This window comes from Mustelus asterias, unplaced genomic scaffold, assembly GCF_964213995.1.
Source record: "Mustelus asterias unplaced genomic scaffold, sMusAst1.hap1.1 HAP1_SCAFFOLD_448, whole genome shotgun sequence".
Lineage (NCBI taxonomy): Eukaryota > Metazoa > Chordata > Chondrichthyes > Carcharhiniformes > Triakidae > Mustelus > Mustelus asterias.
The window spans coordinates 106,703-120,341 of record NW_027590401.1 but is presented as its reverse complement, the minus strand read 5'-3'; the positions used below and the strand labels follow the sequence as shown (position 1 = coordinate 120,341).

Genomic DNA, 13,639 nt, shown 5'->3' with positions numbered 1-13,639 from the left:
GATTGGACAGGTGCTTAACAGTGAGGCAGAGCGTCTTGGGCTACAGGAAGACATAGACAAAATGGGCAGATAAGTGGCAGATGGGATTTAACCCTGAAAAATGTGAGGTGATACACTTTGGAAGGAGTAATTTGACAAGAAAGTATTCAATGAATGGTAGGACACTCGGAAGTTCTGTGGAACAAAGGGACCTTGGTGTATTTGTCCACAGATCTCTGAAAGCGGAAGGGCAGGTTAGTAGGGTGGTGAAAAAGTCATATGGGATACCTGCCTTTATCAATCGAGGCATAGATTACAAAAGCAGAGAACTTATGTTGCAACTTTGGTGAGTACACAGCTAGAGCACTGTGTGCAGTTCTGCTCACCACATTATCGGAAGGATGTGATTGCATTGGAGGTGGTGCAGAGAAGATTCACCAGGATGCTGCCTGATGTGGAACATTTAAGTTATGAAGAGTGGTTGTGTCGGCTTGGGTTATTTTCGTTGGAGCAGACAAGGCTGAGGGGAGACCTGATCGAGGTATACAAGCTTATGAGAGACATGGACAGAGTGGATAAGGAGCAGTTGTTCCCCTTAGTTGAAGGGTCAGCCACAAGGGGACATAGGTTGAAAGTGAGGGGCAGGGGGTTTAGGGGGAATGTGAGGAAAATCTTTTATACCCAGAGGCTGTCAATGGTTTGGAATGTGCTGCCTGGGAGGGTGGTGGAGGCGGGATGCCTCACATCCTTTAAAAAATACCTGGATGAGCACTTGGCATGTCATAACATTCAGGGCGATGGACCAAGTGCTGGCAAATGGGATTAGGTCGGAGTTCAGGTGTTTCTAATGTGTCAGTGCGGACTCGTTGGCCTGAAGGGTTTCTTCTGCACTCTATGATTCTATGAAATGGAAACACACTGGAGGCAGTATTACCGTGTATTTGGCCGCGATGCTTTAGTAAAGTCAGGCGGAAAGCACTGAGCACAATTGGCACCATTTGTTTGCAACCGGCGCCATTTTACAAGTGCTGCATTTCCAGCGCGGTCAGCCTCACACCACAGATGGGCAAGAGGTAAGTTAACATATAGAAATGTATTATAATGATGTTTTACATCGGCTTAGTGAGTCTGACACTCAATCATCTGGGCCCACCTCTCTTTATGATCTCTCTCCAGCGAGAAATAGACATGCTCTGCATGAATGGGAAAGAGTCAATTTGCCATCGCCAGTGGAACCAGAGGCCATTGAGGCCACCCCCCCCCCCCCCAACCTGGGAGGCCGAGGGGAAGGGGGGATGCCCCTTGGGCAGTGCCAGACTGGCAATGCCACCTGGGCAATGCCCACCGGACAGTTTTGGCGGGGAGCAATGGGGGTGGGCTAAATAGTGGATGGGGCGGGACTAATGGGGGACAGGGCCCGCTGCCACTCTGCAGCGATCAATGGGGGGAGGGCGGCAGGTCTGCGATCGGTGGGGGGAGGGCAACGGGCCTGTGACCAATGGGGGAAGTGGTGGTCTGCGAACAGTCAAGGCAGCAGGAAGTGTCAGTGGGGGCTATATCTCAGGCCGCAGACCCTTGCGATTGCACGGTTGGGGGGAACTGCTTCAGGCAGCCTGTACTAGCAGGGGCCTGACAGCTCTCTATTTTCTGTCAGACCCCTGCTGCTGCTGACGCGCATGTGCAGCATCAGAGGCCTGCCCGTGCGCACTTCCTCCCTCTGCAGGGTTTTCGGGTGTGTTAAGCCCCGCCCATAGGCTTCTGCAGCGAGCAACAGGCGTGCTGATATTTTTACAGGCAGAGTGCGTATGGGGGGCCTGAAAACTCGCCCAGAAAATGGATCTGAAACACTCCAAGTTTCAATTCCGCCCAGCATTCAGAAAAAAAATAGTAAAATAGCGGCCACTTTCTCTAAACCTTGCTGTAAATCTCTCTGTCTCACACATACACGCGCACACACACATTTTTTCTATCTTGCTGTTTCTCTCTCACTCTCAAACACATTCTATATATTTTATGGTCTTTCTCTCTCCCTTTTTCTCTCTCACACACACATTCTCTATATCTTGCTGTATTTAGGGAGCCGGTAGCCTAGAGGTATTATCACTAAAATTAAAGTAAAGTTTATTTATTAGCCATAAGTAGGCTTATATTCACAGTGCAATGAAGTTACTGTGAAAATCCCCTAGTTGCCACACTCTGACACCTGTTCAGGTACATGGAGGGAGAATTTAGCATGGCCAATTTATCTAACCTGCACATCTTTGGACTGTGGAGGAAATCGGAGTACTCGGAGGAAACCCATGCAGACATGGGGAGAACATGCAAACTCCACACAGACAGTGATCCAAGCTGGGAATTGAACCCGGGTCCCTGGCACTGTGGGGCAGCAGTGCTAACACTGTGCCACTGTGCCACCTCTACTAGACTATTAATCCAAAAACTCAGGTAATGTTCGAATCCTGTCATGACAGATGGTCGAATTTGAATTTGATAATTAAGAATCTACTGTTGACCATGAAACCATTGTCAATTGTCAGAAAAACCAAAAAGGGTCACTAACGTCCTTTAGGGAAGGAAATCTGCCGTTGTTATCAGGCCTGGTCTAGAAGTGACTCCCAATCCACAGCAATGTGGTTGACTCTCAACTGCCCTCGGACAGCTTGGGATGGACAATAAATGTTGTAAGGAGTCTAACAACACCAGGTTAAAGTCCAACAGGTTTATTTGGTAGCAAACACCACTAGGTGTTGTTAGACTCCTTAGTGTGTTTACCCCAGTCCAATGCCGGCATCGCCACATCAATAAATGTTGGCCAGCCAGCAATGCCCATATCCCACAAATGAATAAAAAGAAATCTCTCTCTCTCTCACACATAGATTCTCTAAATCCTTGCTGTATCTCTCTTACGTTCACACATTCTCTATATCCTGCTGTATCTCTCTCTCTCTCTCTCTCACACACACACACACATTCTCTATATCCTGCTGTATCTCTCTCTCTCTCTCTCTCACACACACACACACATTCTCTATATCCTGCTGTATCTCTCTCTCTCTCTCTCTCACACACACACACACATTCTCTATATCCTGCTGTATCTCTCTCACACACACACACACATTCTCTATATCCTGCTGTATCTCTCTCTCTCTCTCTCTCACACACACACACACTCTCTCTATATCCTGCTGTATCTCTCTCTCTCTCTCTCACACACACACACACACACACACACACTCTCTCTATATCCTGCTGTATCTCTCTCACACACACACACACACATTCTCTATATCCTGCTGTATCTCTCTCTCACACACACACACACATTCTCTATATCCTGCTGTATCTCTCTCTCTCTCTCTCTCACACACACACACACACACACTCTCTCTATATCCTGCTGTATCTCTCTCTCACACACACACACACATTCTCTATATCCTGCTGTATCTCTCTCTCACACACACACATTCTCTATATCCTGCTGTATCTCTCTCTCACACACACACATTCTCTATATCCTGCTGTATCTCTCTCTCTCTCTCACACACACACACACACACACATTCTCTATATCCTGCTGTATCTCTCTCTCTCTCTCTCTCTCACACACACACACACACACACACACTCTCTCTATATCCTGCTGTATCTCTCTCTCACACACACACACACATTCTCTATATCCTGCTGTATCTCTCTCTCACACACACACATTCTCTATATCCTGCTGTATCTCTCTCTCTCTCTCACACACACACACACACACATTCTCTATATCCTGCTGTATCTCTCTCTCTCTCACACACACACACACACACACATTCTCTATATCCTGCTGTATCTCTCTCTCTCTCTCTCTCTCACACACACACACACACACACACACACTCTCTCTATATCCTGCTGTATCTCTCTCTCACACACACACACACATTCTCTATATCCTGCTGTATCTCTCTCTCACACACACACATTCTCTATATCCTGCTGTATCTCTCTCTCACACACACACATTCTCTATATCCTGCTGTATCTCTCTCTCTCTCTCACACACACACACACACACATTCTCTATATCCTGCTGTATCTCTCTCTCTCTCTCTCTCTCACACACACACACACACACACACACACTCTCTATATCCTGCTGTATCTCTCTCTCACACACACACACACATTCTCTATATCCTGCTGTATCTCTCTCTCACACACACACATTCTCTATATCCTGCTGTATCTCTCTCTCTCTCTCACACACACACACACACACATTCTCTATATCCTGCTGTATCTCTCTCTCTCTCTCACACACACACACACACACATTCTCTATATCCTGCTGTATCTCTCTCTCTCTCTCACACACACACACACACACATTCTCTATATCCTGCTGTATCTCTCTCTCACACACACACACATTCTCTATATCCTGCTGTATCTCTCTCTCTCTCTCACACACACACACACATTCTCTATAACTTGCTGTATCTTTTTTAGAACCATAGAACATTACAGCACAGAAAGCCTTTTGGCCCTTCTTGGCTCTGCCGAACCATTTTTCTGCCCAGTCCCACTGACCTGCACCTGGACCATATCCCTCCACACCCCTCTCATCCATGTACCTGTCCAAGTTTTTCTTAAATGTTAAAAGTGAGCCTGCATTCACCACTTCATCTGGCAGCTCATTCCACACTCCCACCACTCTCTGTGTGAAGAAGCGCCCCCCCTAATATTCCCTTTAAACTTTTCCCCCTTCACCCTTAACCCATGTCCTCCAGTTTTTTTCTCCCCTAGCCTCAGTGGAAAAAGCCTGCTTGCATTCACTCTATACCCATCATAATTTTATACACCTCTATCAAATCTCCCCTCATTCTTCTACGTTCCAGGGAATAAAGTCCTAACCTATTCAACCTTTCTCTGTAACTCAGTTTCTCAAGTCCCGGCAACATCCTTGTAAACCTTCTCTGCACTCTTTCAACCTTATTAATATCCTTCCTGTAATTAGGTGACGAAAACTGCACACAATACTCTGAATTCGGCCTCACCAATGTCTTATACAACCTCACCATAACATTCCAACTCTTATACTCAATACTTTGATTTATAAAGGCCAATGTACCAAAAGCACTCTTTACGACCCTATCCACCTGTGACGCCACTTTTAGGGAATTATGTATCTGTATTCCCAGATCCCTCTGTTCTACTGCACTGTTCAGTGTCCTACCATTTACCTTGTATGTTCTACCTTGGTTTGTCCTTCCAAAGTGCAATACCTCACACTTGTCTGCATTAAACTCCATCTGCCATTTTTCAGCCCATTTTTCTAGCAGGTCCAAATCCCTCTGCAAGCTTTGAAAACCTTCCTCACTGTCCAGTACACCTCCAATCTTTGCATCATCAGCAAACTTGCTGATCCAATTGACCACATTATCATCCAGATCATTGATATAGATGACAAACAATAATGGACCCAGCACTGATCCCTGTGGCACACCACGAGTCACAGGCCTCCACTCAGAGAAGCAATCCTCCACAACCACTCTCTGGCTTCTTCCATTGATGTGGAGATGCCAGCGTTGGACTGGGGTAAACACAGTCAAAGTTTTAACAACACCAGGTTAAAGTCCAACAGGTTTATTTGGTAGCAAGTGTCATTAGCTTTCGGAGCGCTGCTCCTTCGTCAGATGGAGTGGAAATCTGCTCTCAAACAGGGCACAGAGACACAAAACTTGATTTTGTGTCTCTGTGCCCTGTTTGAGAGCAGATTTCCACTCCATCTGACGAAGGAGCAGCGCTCCGAAAGCTAATGGCATTTGCTACCAAATAAACCTGTTGCTGGTGTTGTTAAAACTCTTACTGTGATCTTTCATTGAGCCAATGTCTAATCCAGTTTACTACCTCTCCATGTATACCTGGCGACTGAACCTTCCTAACTAACCTCCCATGCGGGACCTTGTCAAAGGCCTTACTGAAGTCCATGTAGACAACATCCACTGCCTTCCCTTCATCCACTTTCCTGGTAACCTCCTTGAAAAGCTCTAATAGATTGGTTAAACATGACCTACCACGCACAAAGCCATGTTGACTCTCCCTAATAAGTCACTGTCTGTCCAAATATTTGTAGATCCGATCTCTTAGTACTCCTTCCAATAATTTACCTACTACTGACATCAAACTTACCGGCCTATAATTTCCCGCATTACTTTTTGAGCCTTTTTTAAACAACGGAACAACATGAGCTATCCTCCAATCATCCGGCACCTCACCCGTGGATACCGACATTTTAAATATATCTGCCAGGGCCCCTGCAATTTCAACACTCGTCTCCTTCAAGGTCCGACGGAATACCCTGTCCGGTCCCAGGGATTTATCTACTCTGATTTGCCTCAAGACAGCAAGCACCTCCTCCCCTTTAATCTGTATATGTTCCATGACCTCCCTACTTGTTTGCCTTATTTCCATAGACTCCATGCCAGTTTCCTTAGTAAATACGAATGCAAAAACCCATTTAATATCTCCCCCATTTCTTTTGGTTCCATACATAGCCGACCACTCTGATCTTCAAGAGGACCAATTTTATCCCTTACTATCCTTTTGCTCTTAATATACCTGTAGAAGCTCTTAGAATTATCCTTCACCTTGTCTGCCAAAGCAACCTCATGTCTTCTTTTAGCCCTCCTGATTTCTTTCTTAAGTATTTTCTTGCACTTTTTATGCTCCTCAAGCATCTTATTTGCTCCCTGTTGCCTATACATGTCATACATCTCTCTCTTCTTCTTTATCAGAGTTCCAATATCCCTCGAGAACCAAGGTTTCTTATCCTTATTCACTTTGTCTTTAATCCTGACAGGAACATACAAACTCTGCACTCTCAAAATTTCTCCTTTGAAGGCCTCCCACTTACCAATCACATCCTTGCCAGAGAACAGCCTGTCCCAATCCACGCTTTTTAGATCCTTTCTCATTTCTTCAAACTTGGCCTTTTTCCAGTTTAGAACCTCAACCTGAGGACCAGATCTATCTTTATCCATGATCAAGTTGAAACTAATGGCGTTATGATCACTGGAACCAAAGTGTTCCCCTACACACACTTCGGTCACTTGTCCTAACTCGTTTGGCAAAGTTTGCATTTGACAAAGTCCCTCATGGCAGGTTGGTTAAGAAGGTTAAGGCTGATGGGATACAAGGAGAGGTGGCTAGATGGGTAGAAAACTGGCTTGGCCACAGGAGACAGAGGGTAGCAGTCAAAGGGTCTTTTTCCGGCTGGAGCTCTGTGACCAGTGGTGTTCATGCTGTGAAGGGGCTTGGGGCTCCGAAAGCTTGTGTGGCTTTTGCTACCAATTAAACCTGTTGGACTTTATCCTGGTGTTGTTAAACTCCTTACCAGTGGTGTTCCGCAGGACTCTGTACTGGGACCTCTGCTATTTGTGATATATATAAATGATTTGGAAGAAGGTGTAACTGGTGTTATCAGCAAGTTTGCAGATGACACGAAGATGACTGGACTTGCAGATAGCGATGAACATTATCGGACAATACAGCAAGATATAGATAGGCTGGAAAATTGGGCGGTGAAATGGCAGATGGAATTTAATCCAGATAAATGCGAAGTGATGCATTTTGGAAGAACTAATGTAGGGGGGAGTTATACAATAAATGGCAGAGCCATCAAGATTATAGAAACACAGAGGGTCCTAGGTGTGCAAGTCTACGAATCCTTGAAGGTGGCAGGACAGGTGGAGAAGGTGGTGAAGAAGGCATATGGTATGCTTGCCTTTATAGGGCGGGGTATATAGTATAAAAGCTGGAGTCTGATGTTGCAGCTGTATAGAACGCTGGTTAGGCCACATTTGGAGTACTGCGTCCAGTTCTGGTCGCCGCACTACCAGAAGGACGTGGAGGCTTTAGAGAGAGTGCAGGGAAGGTTTACCAGGATGTTGCCTGGTATGGAGGGTCTTAGCTATGAGGAGAGATTGGTTAAACTGGGCTTGTTCTCCCTGGAAAAACGGAGAATGAGGGGAGACCTAATAGAGGTGTACAAGATTATGAAGGGTATAGATAGGGTGAACAGTGGGAAGCTTTTTCCCAGGTCGGAGGTGACGATCACGAGGGGTCACGGCTCAAGGTGAGAGGGGCAAGGTATAACTCAGATATCAGAGGGACGTTTTTTACACAGAGAGTGGTGGGAGCCTGGAATGCACAGCCAAGTAGGGTGGTGGAGGCAGACTCGCTGACATTGTTTAAGACTTACCTGGATAGTCACATGAGCAGTCTGGGAATGGAGGGATACAAATGAATGGTCTAGTTGGACCAATTATCGGCACAGGCTTGGAGGGCCGAAGGGCCTGTTTCCTGTGCTGTACTGTTCTTTGTTCTTTGTTTCCGAATAGGAGATCTAATATTGCATCCTCTTTAGTTGGTACCTCTATTTATTGATTTAGAAAATGTTCCTGGACACATTTTACAAACTCTAACCCATCTAGACCTTTAACAATATGGGAGTCCCAATCTATATGTGGAAAATTAAAATCCCCTACTATCACAACTTTATGTTTCCTACAGTTGTCTGCTATCTCTCTGCAGATTTGGTCCTCCAATTCTCGCTGACTATTGGGTGGTCCATAATACAACCCCATTAACATGGTCATACCTTTCCTGTTTCTCAGCTCCACCCATATGGCCTTGGCAGACAAGCCCTCTAATCTGTCCTGCCTGAGCACTGCTGTAACATTTTCCCTGACTAGCAATGCCACCCTTCATCCCTCTGCCTCTATCACGTCCGAAACATCGGAACTCTGGAACATTGAGCTGCCAGTCCTGCCACTCCTGTAGCCAAGTTTCACTAATGGCTATAATGTCATAATTCCATGTGTCAATCCACGCCCTCAGCTCGTCTGCCTTCCCCACAATACTCCTGGCATTGAAATAGACACACCTCAGAAGATTATTACCACCAGACACAACCCTTCTATTTGTGATTTTGCATGAACTATTAACATCATTTATTTTCACCCCCGCTCCACTACCTGCTCTGGCACTCTGGTTCCCATCCCCCTGCAAATCTAGCTTAAACCCTCCCCAATAGCACTAGCAAACCTCCCTGCAAGCATATTGGTCCCCTTGTAGTTCAGGTGTAACCCGTCTCTCTTGTACCGGTCCCAACTGCCCCAGAAGAGGTCCCAATGATCTAGAAATCTGAAACCCTGCCCCCTGCACCAGTTCCTCAGCCACGTGTTCATCCGCCCGAGCATCCTACTCTTACCCTCACTGGCACGTGGCACAGGTAGCAATCCTGAGATTACTACCCCTGGGGTCCTGCTTTTTAACTTCCTACCAAGCTCTTTATACTCACTCTTTTGTACACACATTCGCTATATTCTGCTGTATCTCCCTTTCACACAGAGACATATTCTCTCTAGCTTGTTGTATTTCTCACAAGCACACATTCTCTATGTCAAAGAAAGAACAAAGAACAAAGAAAATTACAGCATAAGAACAGGCCCTTCGGCCCTCCTAGCCTGCACCGACCATGCTGCCTAACTGAACTAAAACCCCCTACCCTTCTGGGGACCATATCCTTCTACTCCCATACTATTCATGTATTTGTCCAGACGCCTCTTAAAACTCACTGTCGTATCTGCTTCCACTACAACCCCAGCAGCGAGTTCCAGGCACCCACACCCTTTGTGTAAAAAACCTGCCTCGTACATCTCCTTTAAACCTTGCCCCTCGCACCTTAAACCTATGCCCCCTAGTAATTGACTCTTCCACCCTGGGAAAAAGCTTCTGACTATCCACTGTGTCCATGCCTCTCATAATCTTGTAGACTTCTATCAGGTCGCCCCTCAACCTCCGTCATTCCAAATAGAACAAACCAAGTTTCTCCAACCTCTCCTCATAGGTAATGCCCTCCGTACCAGGCAACGGTCTGGTAAATCTTTTCTGTACCCTCTCCAAAGCCTCCAATCCTTCTGGTAGTGTGGCGACCAGAATTGAGCACGATATTCCAAGTGCGGCCCAACTAAGGTTTAATAAAGCTGCAACATGACTTGCCAATTTTTAAACTCAATGCCCCGGCTGATGAAGGCAAGCATGCCGTATGCCTTCTTGACTACCTTCTCCACCTGCATTGCCACTTTCAGTGACCTGTGTACCTGTACACCCAGATCCCTCTATCAATACACTTCATGGTTCTGCCATTTACTGTATCTTTCCATCTGTATTAGACCTTCCCAAATGCATTACCTCACATTTGTCCGGATTAAACTCCATCTGCCATCTCTCCACCCAAGCCTCCAAACGATTTATATCCTGCTGTGTCCTCTCATGGTCCTCATTGCTATCCGCAAACCCACCAACCTTTGTGTCGTCCGCAAACTTACTAATCAATCCAGTTACATTTTCCTCCAAATCATTTATATATATTACAAACAGCAAAGGTCCCAGTCCTGATCCCTGAGGAACGCCACTTGTCACAGCCCTCCGTTCAGAAACCCTTCCACTGCTACCCTCTGTCTTCTATGACTGAGCCAATTCTGTTTCCACCTTGCCAGCTCACCTCTGATCCCATATATATATGTATATATACATATATAGATATCTGGCAGTATCCCTCTCTCGCTCACATTCCATATATCGGCAGCATCATTCTCTCTCATTCTCACATTCTCTGTATCTTGCTGTATCTGTTCCTCACACTCACACATTTTCTGTAGTTTGTTGTATCTCTCCCTCACACACTCTCATTTTCCTGTATCTCAGAGGCACAGTGGTTCGCATTGTTGCCTCGCCAGGGACACGGGTTCGATTCCCAGCTTGGGTCACTGTCTGCGCGGAGTCTGCACATTCTCCCCATGTCTGCGTGGGTTTCCTTTGGGTGCTTTCCTTCCAGTTTCCTCCCACAGTCTGAAAGACGTGTTGCTTAGTTGCATTGGCCATGCTAAATGCTCCCTCAGTGTCCCTAACAGGCACCAGAGTGTGGTTGCTGAGTGTGTTTAACCTTCTAAAATTGTGATTTTTGTCTTTAGGCATTGGCGGCACGCAGATTAAATTGGTGATTAAATTCATGGGACATGTTGGTGTTGAAGTGATGCAGAACATTATTCTTGAGGTGAGAATCTGTTTGGAGATTAAATATTGGTGACATCAATTCCTGCCTCTCACTCTGAATTCACAGATCAGGAGCTCCATGTCAGATTAAAAGCAGCTTCACTATCCTGCTGATTATCCTTGTATTATCCAGACCACCCTCCTGTTGAAGGGCCGAGTGGCCTCCTCCTGTTCCTGCGTTGGTGTCTGAACCTCTATAGTGTAGCTGAAGTGGGGAGCATTGTCACAGTCCAGTCCCATTGGTCCAAACCCCTCACAGATTGAGGGCAAAGAAAGTCTGAAACAACCTCACATTGCTCTGCTGACCCCAAGATCACCTCTCTCTCTCTCTCTGTCTTCCTCTCTCTTTCCTTTGCTCTCTTTCTCCCTCTATCCATCTCTGTTGCTGCCTCAATGTCTGTCCTCTGTCTCCCTCTCAATTTCTTGCTAACTCTCTCTCTCTCTCTGTCTTGATCTCTTGTCATCTCTCTCTCTCCGACCTTCAATGTTTGTCTCTCTCTCTTCTCACCTTCTGTCTTACTCGGCCACTTGCTTTGTCTCCATCCCTCCCTCTCTCTCTTTTCCTTGAGTCTGTCCTGCTCTTTCTTTTTCTCCCTTTTCTTTCTGTGCCCATCTCTATTTCTCTGTCTTTTTCTTTGCTTCATCCAGTCTCCCCTTTGCTTCTCTCGCTCCCTCACTGAACTCATTTCTCCAGTCCCATTTTCACTACAAACGTTGGAAGCAATGTCACCTGTTCCGTATGGCCAGTGCAGTTCCAGACAGTGATTGGCAGTGAATGTGACTTTTTGTCCCCAAACTCTACTTCACAATTTCCCTGCACCCTCACTGCAATATGAATTATGTCTCCTGTCTGTGATATAGCTGCAGCTGTCACTCAAGAATCGATTTCCGGATGTGGATCTTCATTTGAGTATTGCAGATGATTAACTCTCGGCTGTGGCTTACTCCAGAAGATTGTTGGTGATGGATTGTATCAGTCAGCGCATGATGGCCTGTGTGTTTGACAGCTTTGCTCACTAATCGTCCTGCCTTACAATGTTAAGTAGCTAGCAAAGGATTCATTGCTCGCTGTGTGCTACTGTTACATCATTATTGATTCTTCTTCATGTGACAGGATTGTGGGAACTTTAGCTTTTGCTTTGTTAAATAGGGAAACATACCCTCAATTTGAAAATACTGACTACTGGGCTGTTGGACAGAGATTGACCCAACATTGACCATTTTTAACTTTCTGCTTAATGAGAGAATGATCTGTGTGGAGCCCCCTGAGAATGGGCCCCCTGTGAATGGGCAAACAGACCACTGTTAATCCAAGCTAAATTCTGGGGAGATATCATCCTTTTTCTGAAGGTTGTGACAGGTTGATGTTGGTCGGTACAGAATAGAATACAGGCTTATTGTTTTATCTATAGAATAGGAAGTGAGTGTATGAAAAGTGAAATATTTGACAACTGATCTCACGAACCCAGTGAAAGAAGAAATTACATCAGCTTTATTAACCAAATTGATATATGCTGGCTCCAATCAGATCCTCCTTATCTGGAGTAGTGATACTGCTGGTGGAGCAGGAAGCAATATGTTTGTATCTTCACTCCATTCGATTCATAGAACCGGTGAACGGTCCCTGTTGGTCCCATTGTGAAGATGTAAAAGTGTAACAAAGAACAAAGAACAGTACAGCACAGGAAACAGGCCCTTCGGCCCTCCAAGCCTGTGCCGCTCCTTGGTCCAACTAGACCAATCGTTTGTATCCCTCCATTCCCAGGCTGCTCATGTGAGCAAGATATGATTAGGACTAAAATCACAGGAAAATCCTGCCAAGGATGCACTCTCAGCAAAACAACGTCTGTGGAGATCAGTAAAATTTAGTATTTCGAGTCAATGTGCTGGCTTTTGAGCTGAAACATTAACTGTGTTTCACTCCGCAGTTCCTGCCTGACCTGCCGAGTCTGTACAGCTTGTCTTTTTCTGTTTTTTTCTTTACACGATCAGGTCTATCAGATTCTCATTAATGGGCTTTCACAAACCCAAACCTATGCCTCAGAAAAGCCTCGGAAGAAACAGGAGAAAATCACGAGGGTTTTGATTGCAAAGTGTCTGTTTAACTGATTATTCAGCTGGGAACTGTAACGTGTTCGAGCCCATCACCATCACATGTGGGTTTCTCAGTTAAGTGGGTGTGTAAATGTATGCAATGTGTGCTTAATAAATCTCAAAATACTTGACCACAATGTTTCAAATCTGTTTCTTTTGGAGAGATGTCCAGATTATCGAATTAGGAGCTAAAACCACCCTGGAACGGTTTGAAACTCACCTTGTTGTCTGGCCTATCTCTCAGATTCTCAACTCTCTGTCTTCCCATGGATTCATCTTCCTCTCCCTGCTTCACTTTGAATATTTTTCCGGCTTTTCTGCTAATGAACACTCGCAGTTCACAAGATAGAAGAACATAAGAAATAAGAGCAGGAGGAGGCCATTTGGCCCCTCAAGCCTGCTCTGCCACTCAGTCCAATCCTGACTGATCCTGGGCTTTATCTTCACTTTC

At 45.6% G+C, this 13,639-nt stretch overlaps 1 protein-coding gene across 1 annotated transcript in view; it reads left to right on the top strand.

Moving 5' to 3' along the window:
• The window catches only part of LOC144486752 (uncharacterized), a gene marked incomplete at its 5' end in the record, with an annotated part of 241,995 nt that extends 228,676 nt beyond the window's left edge, over positions 1–13,319 (top strand). Inside the window, 2 exons of the mRNA XM_078204779.1 lie at positions 11,013–11,095; positions 11,956–13,319. Coding sequence (XP_078060905.1) covers positions 11,013–11,095; positions 11,956–12,021 — 149 coding nt within the window. The remainder of the gene's footprint in view (positions 1–11,012; positions 11,096–11,955) is intronic.
• Positions 13,320–13,639: the final 320 nt, after the last annotated feature.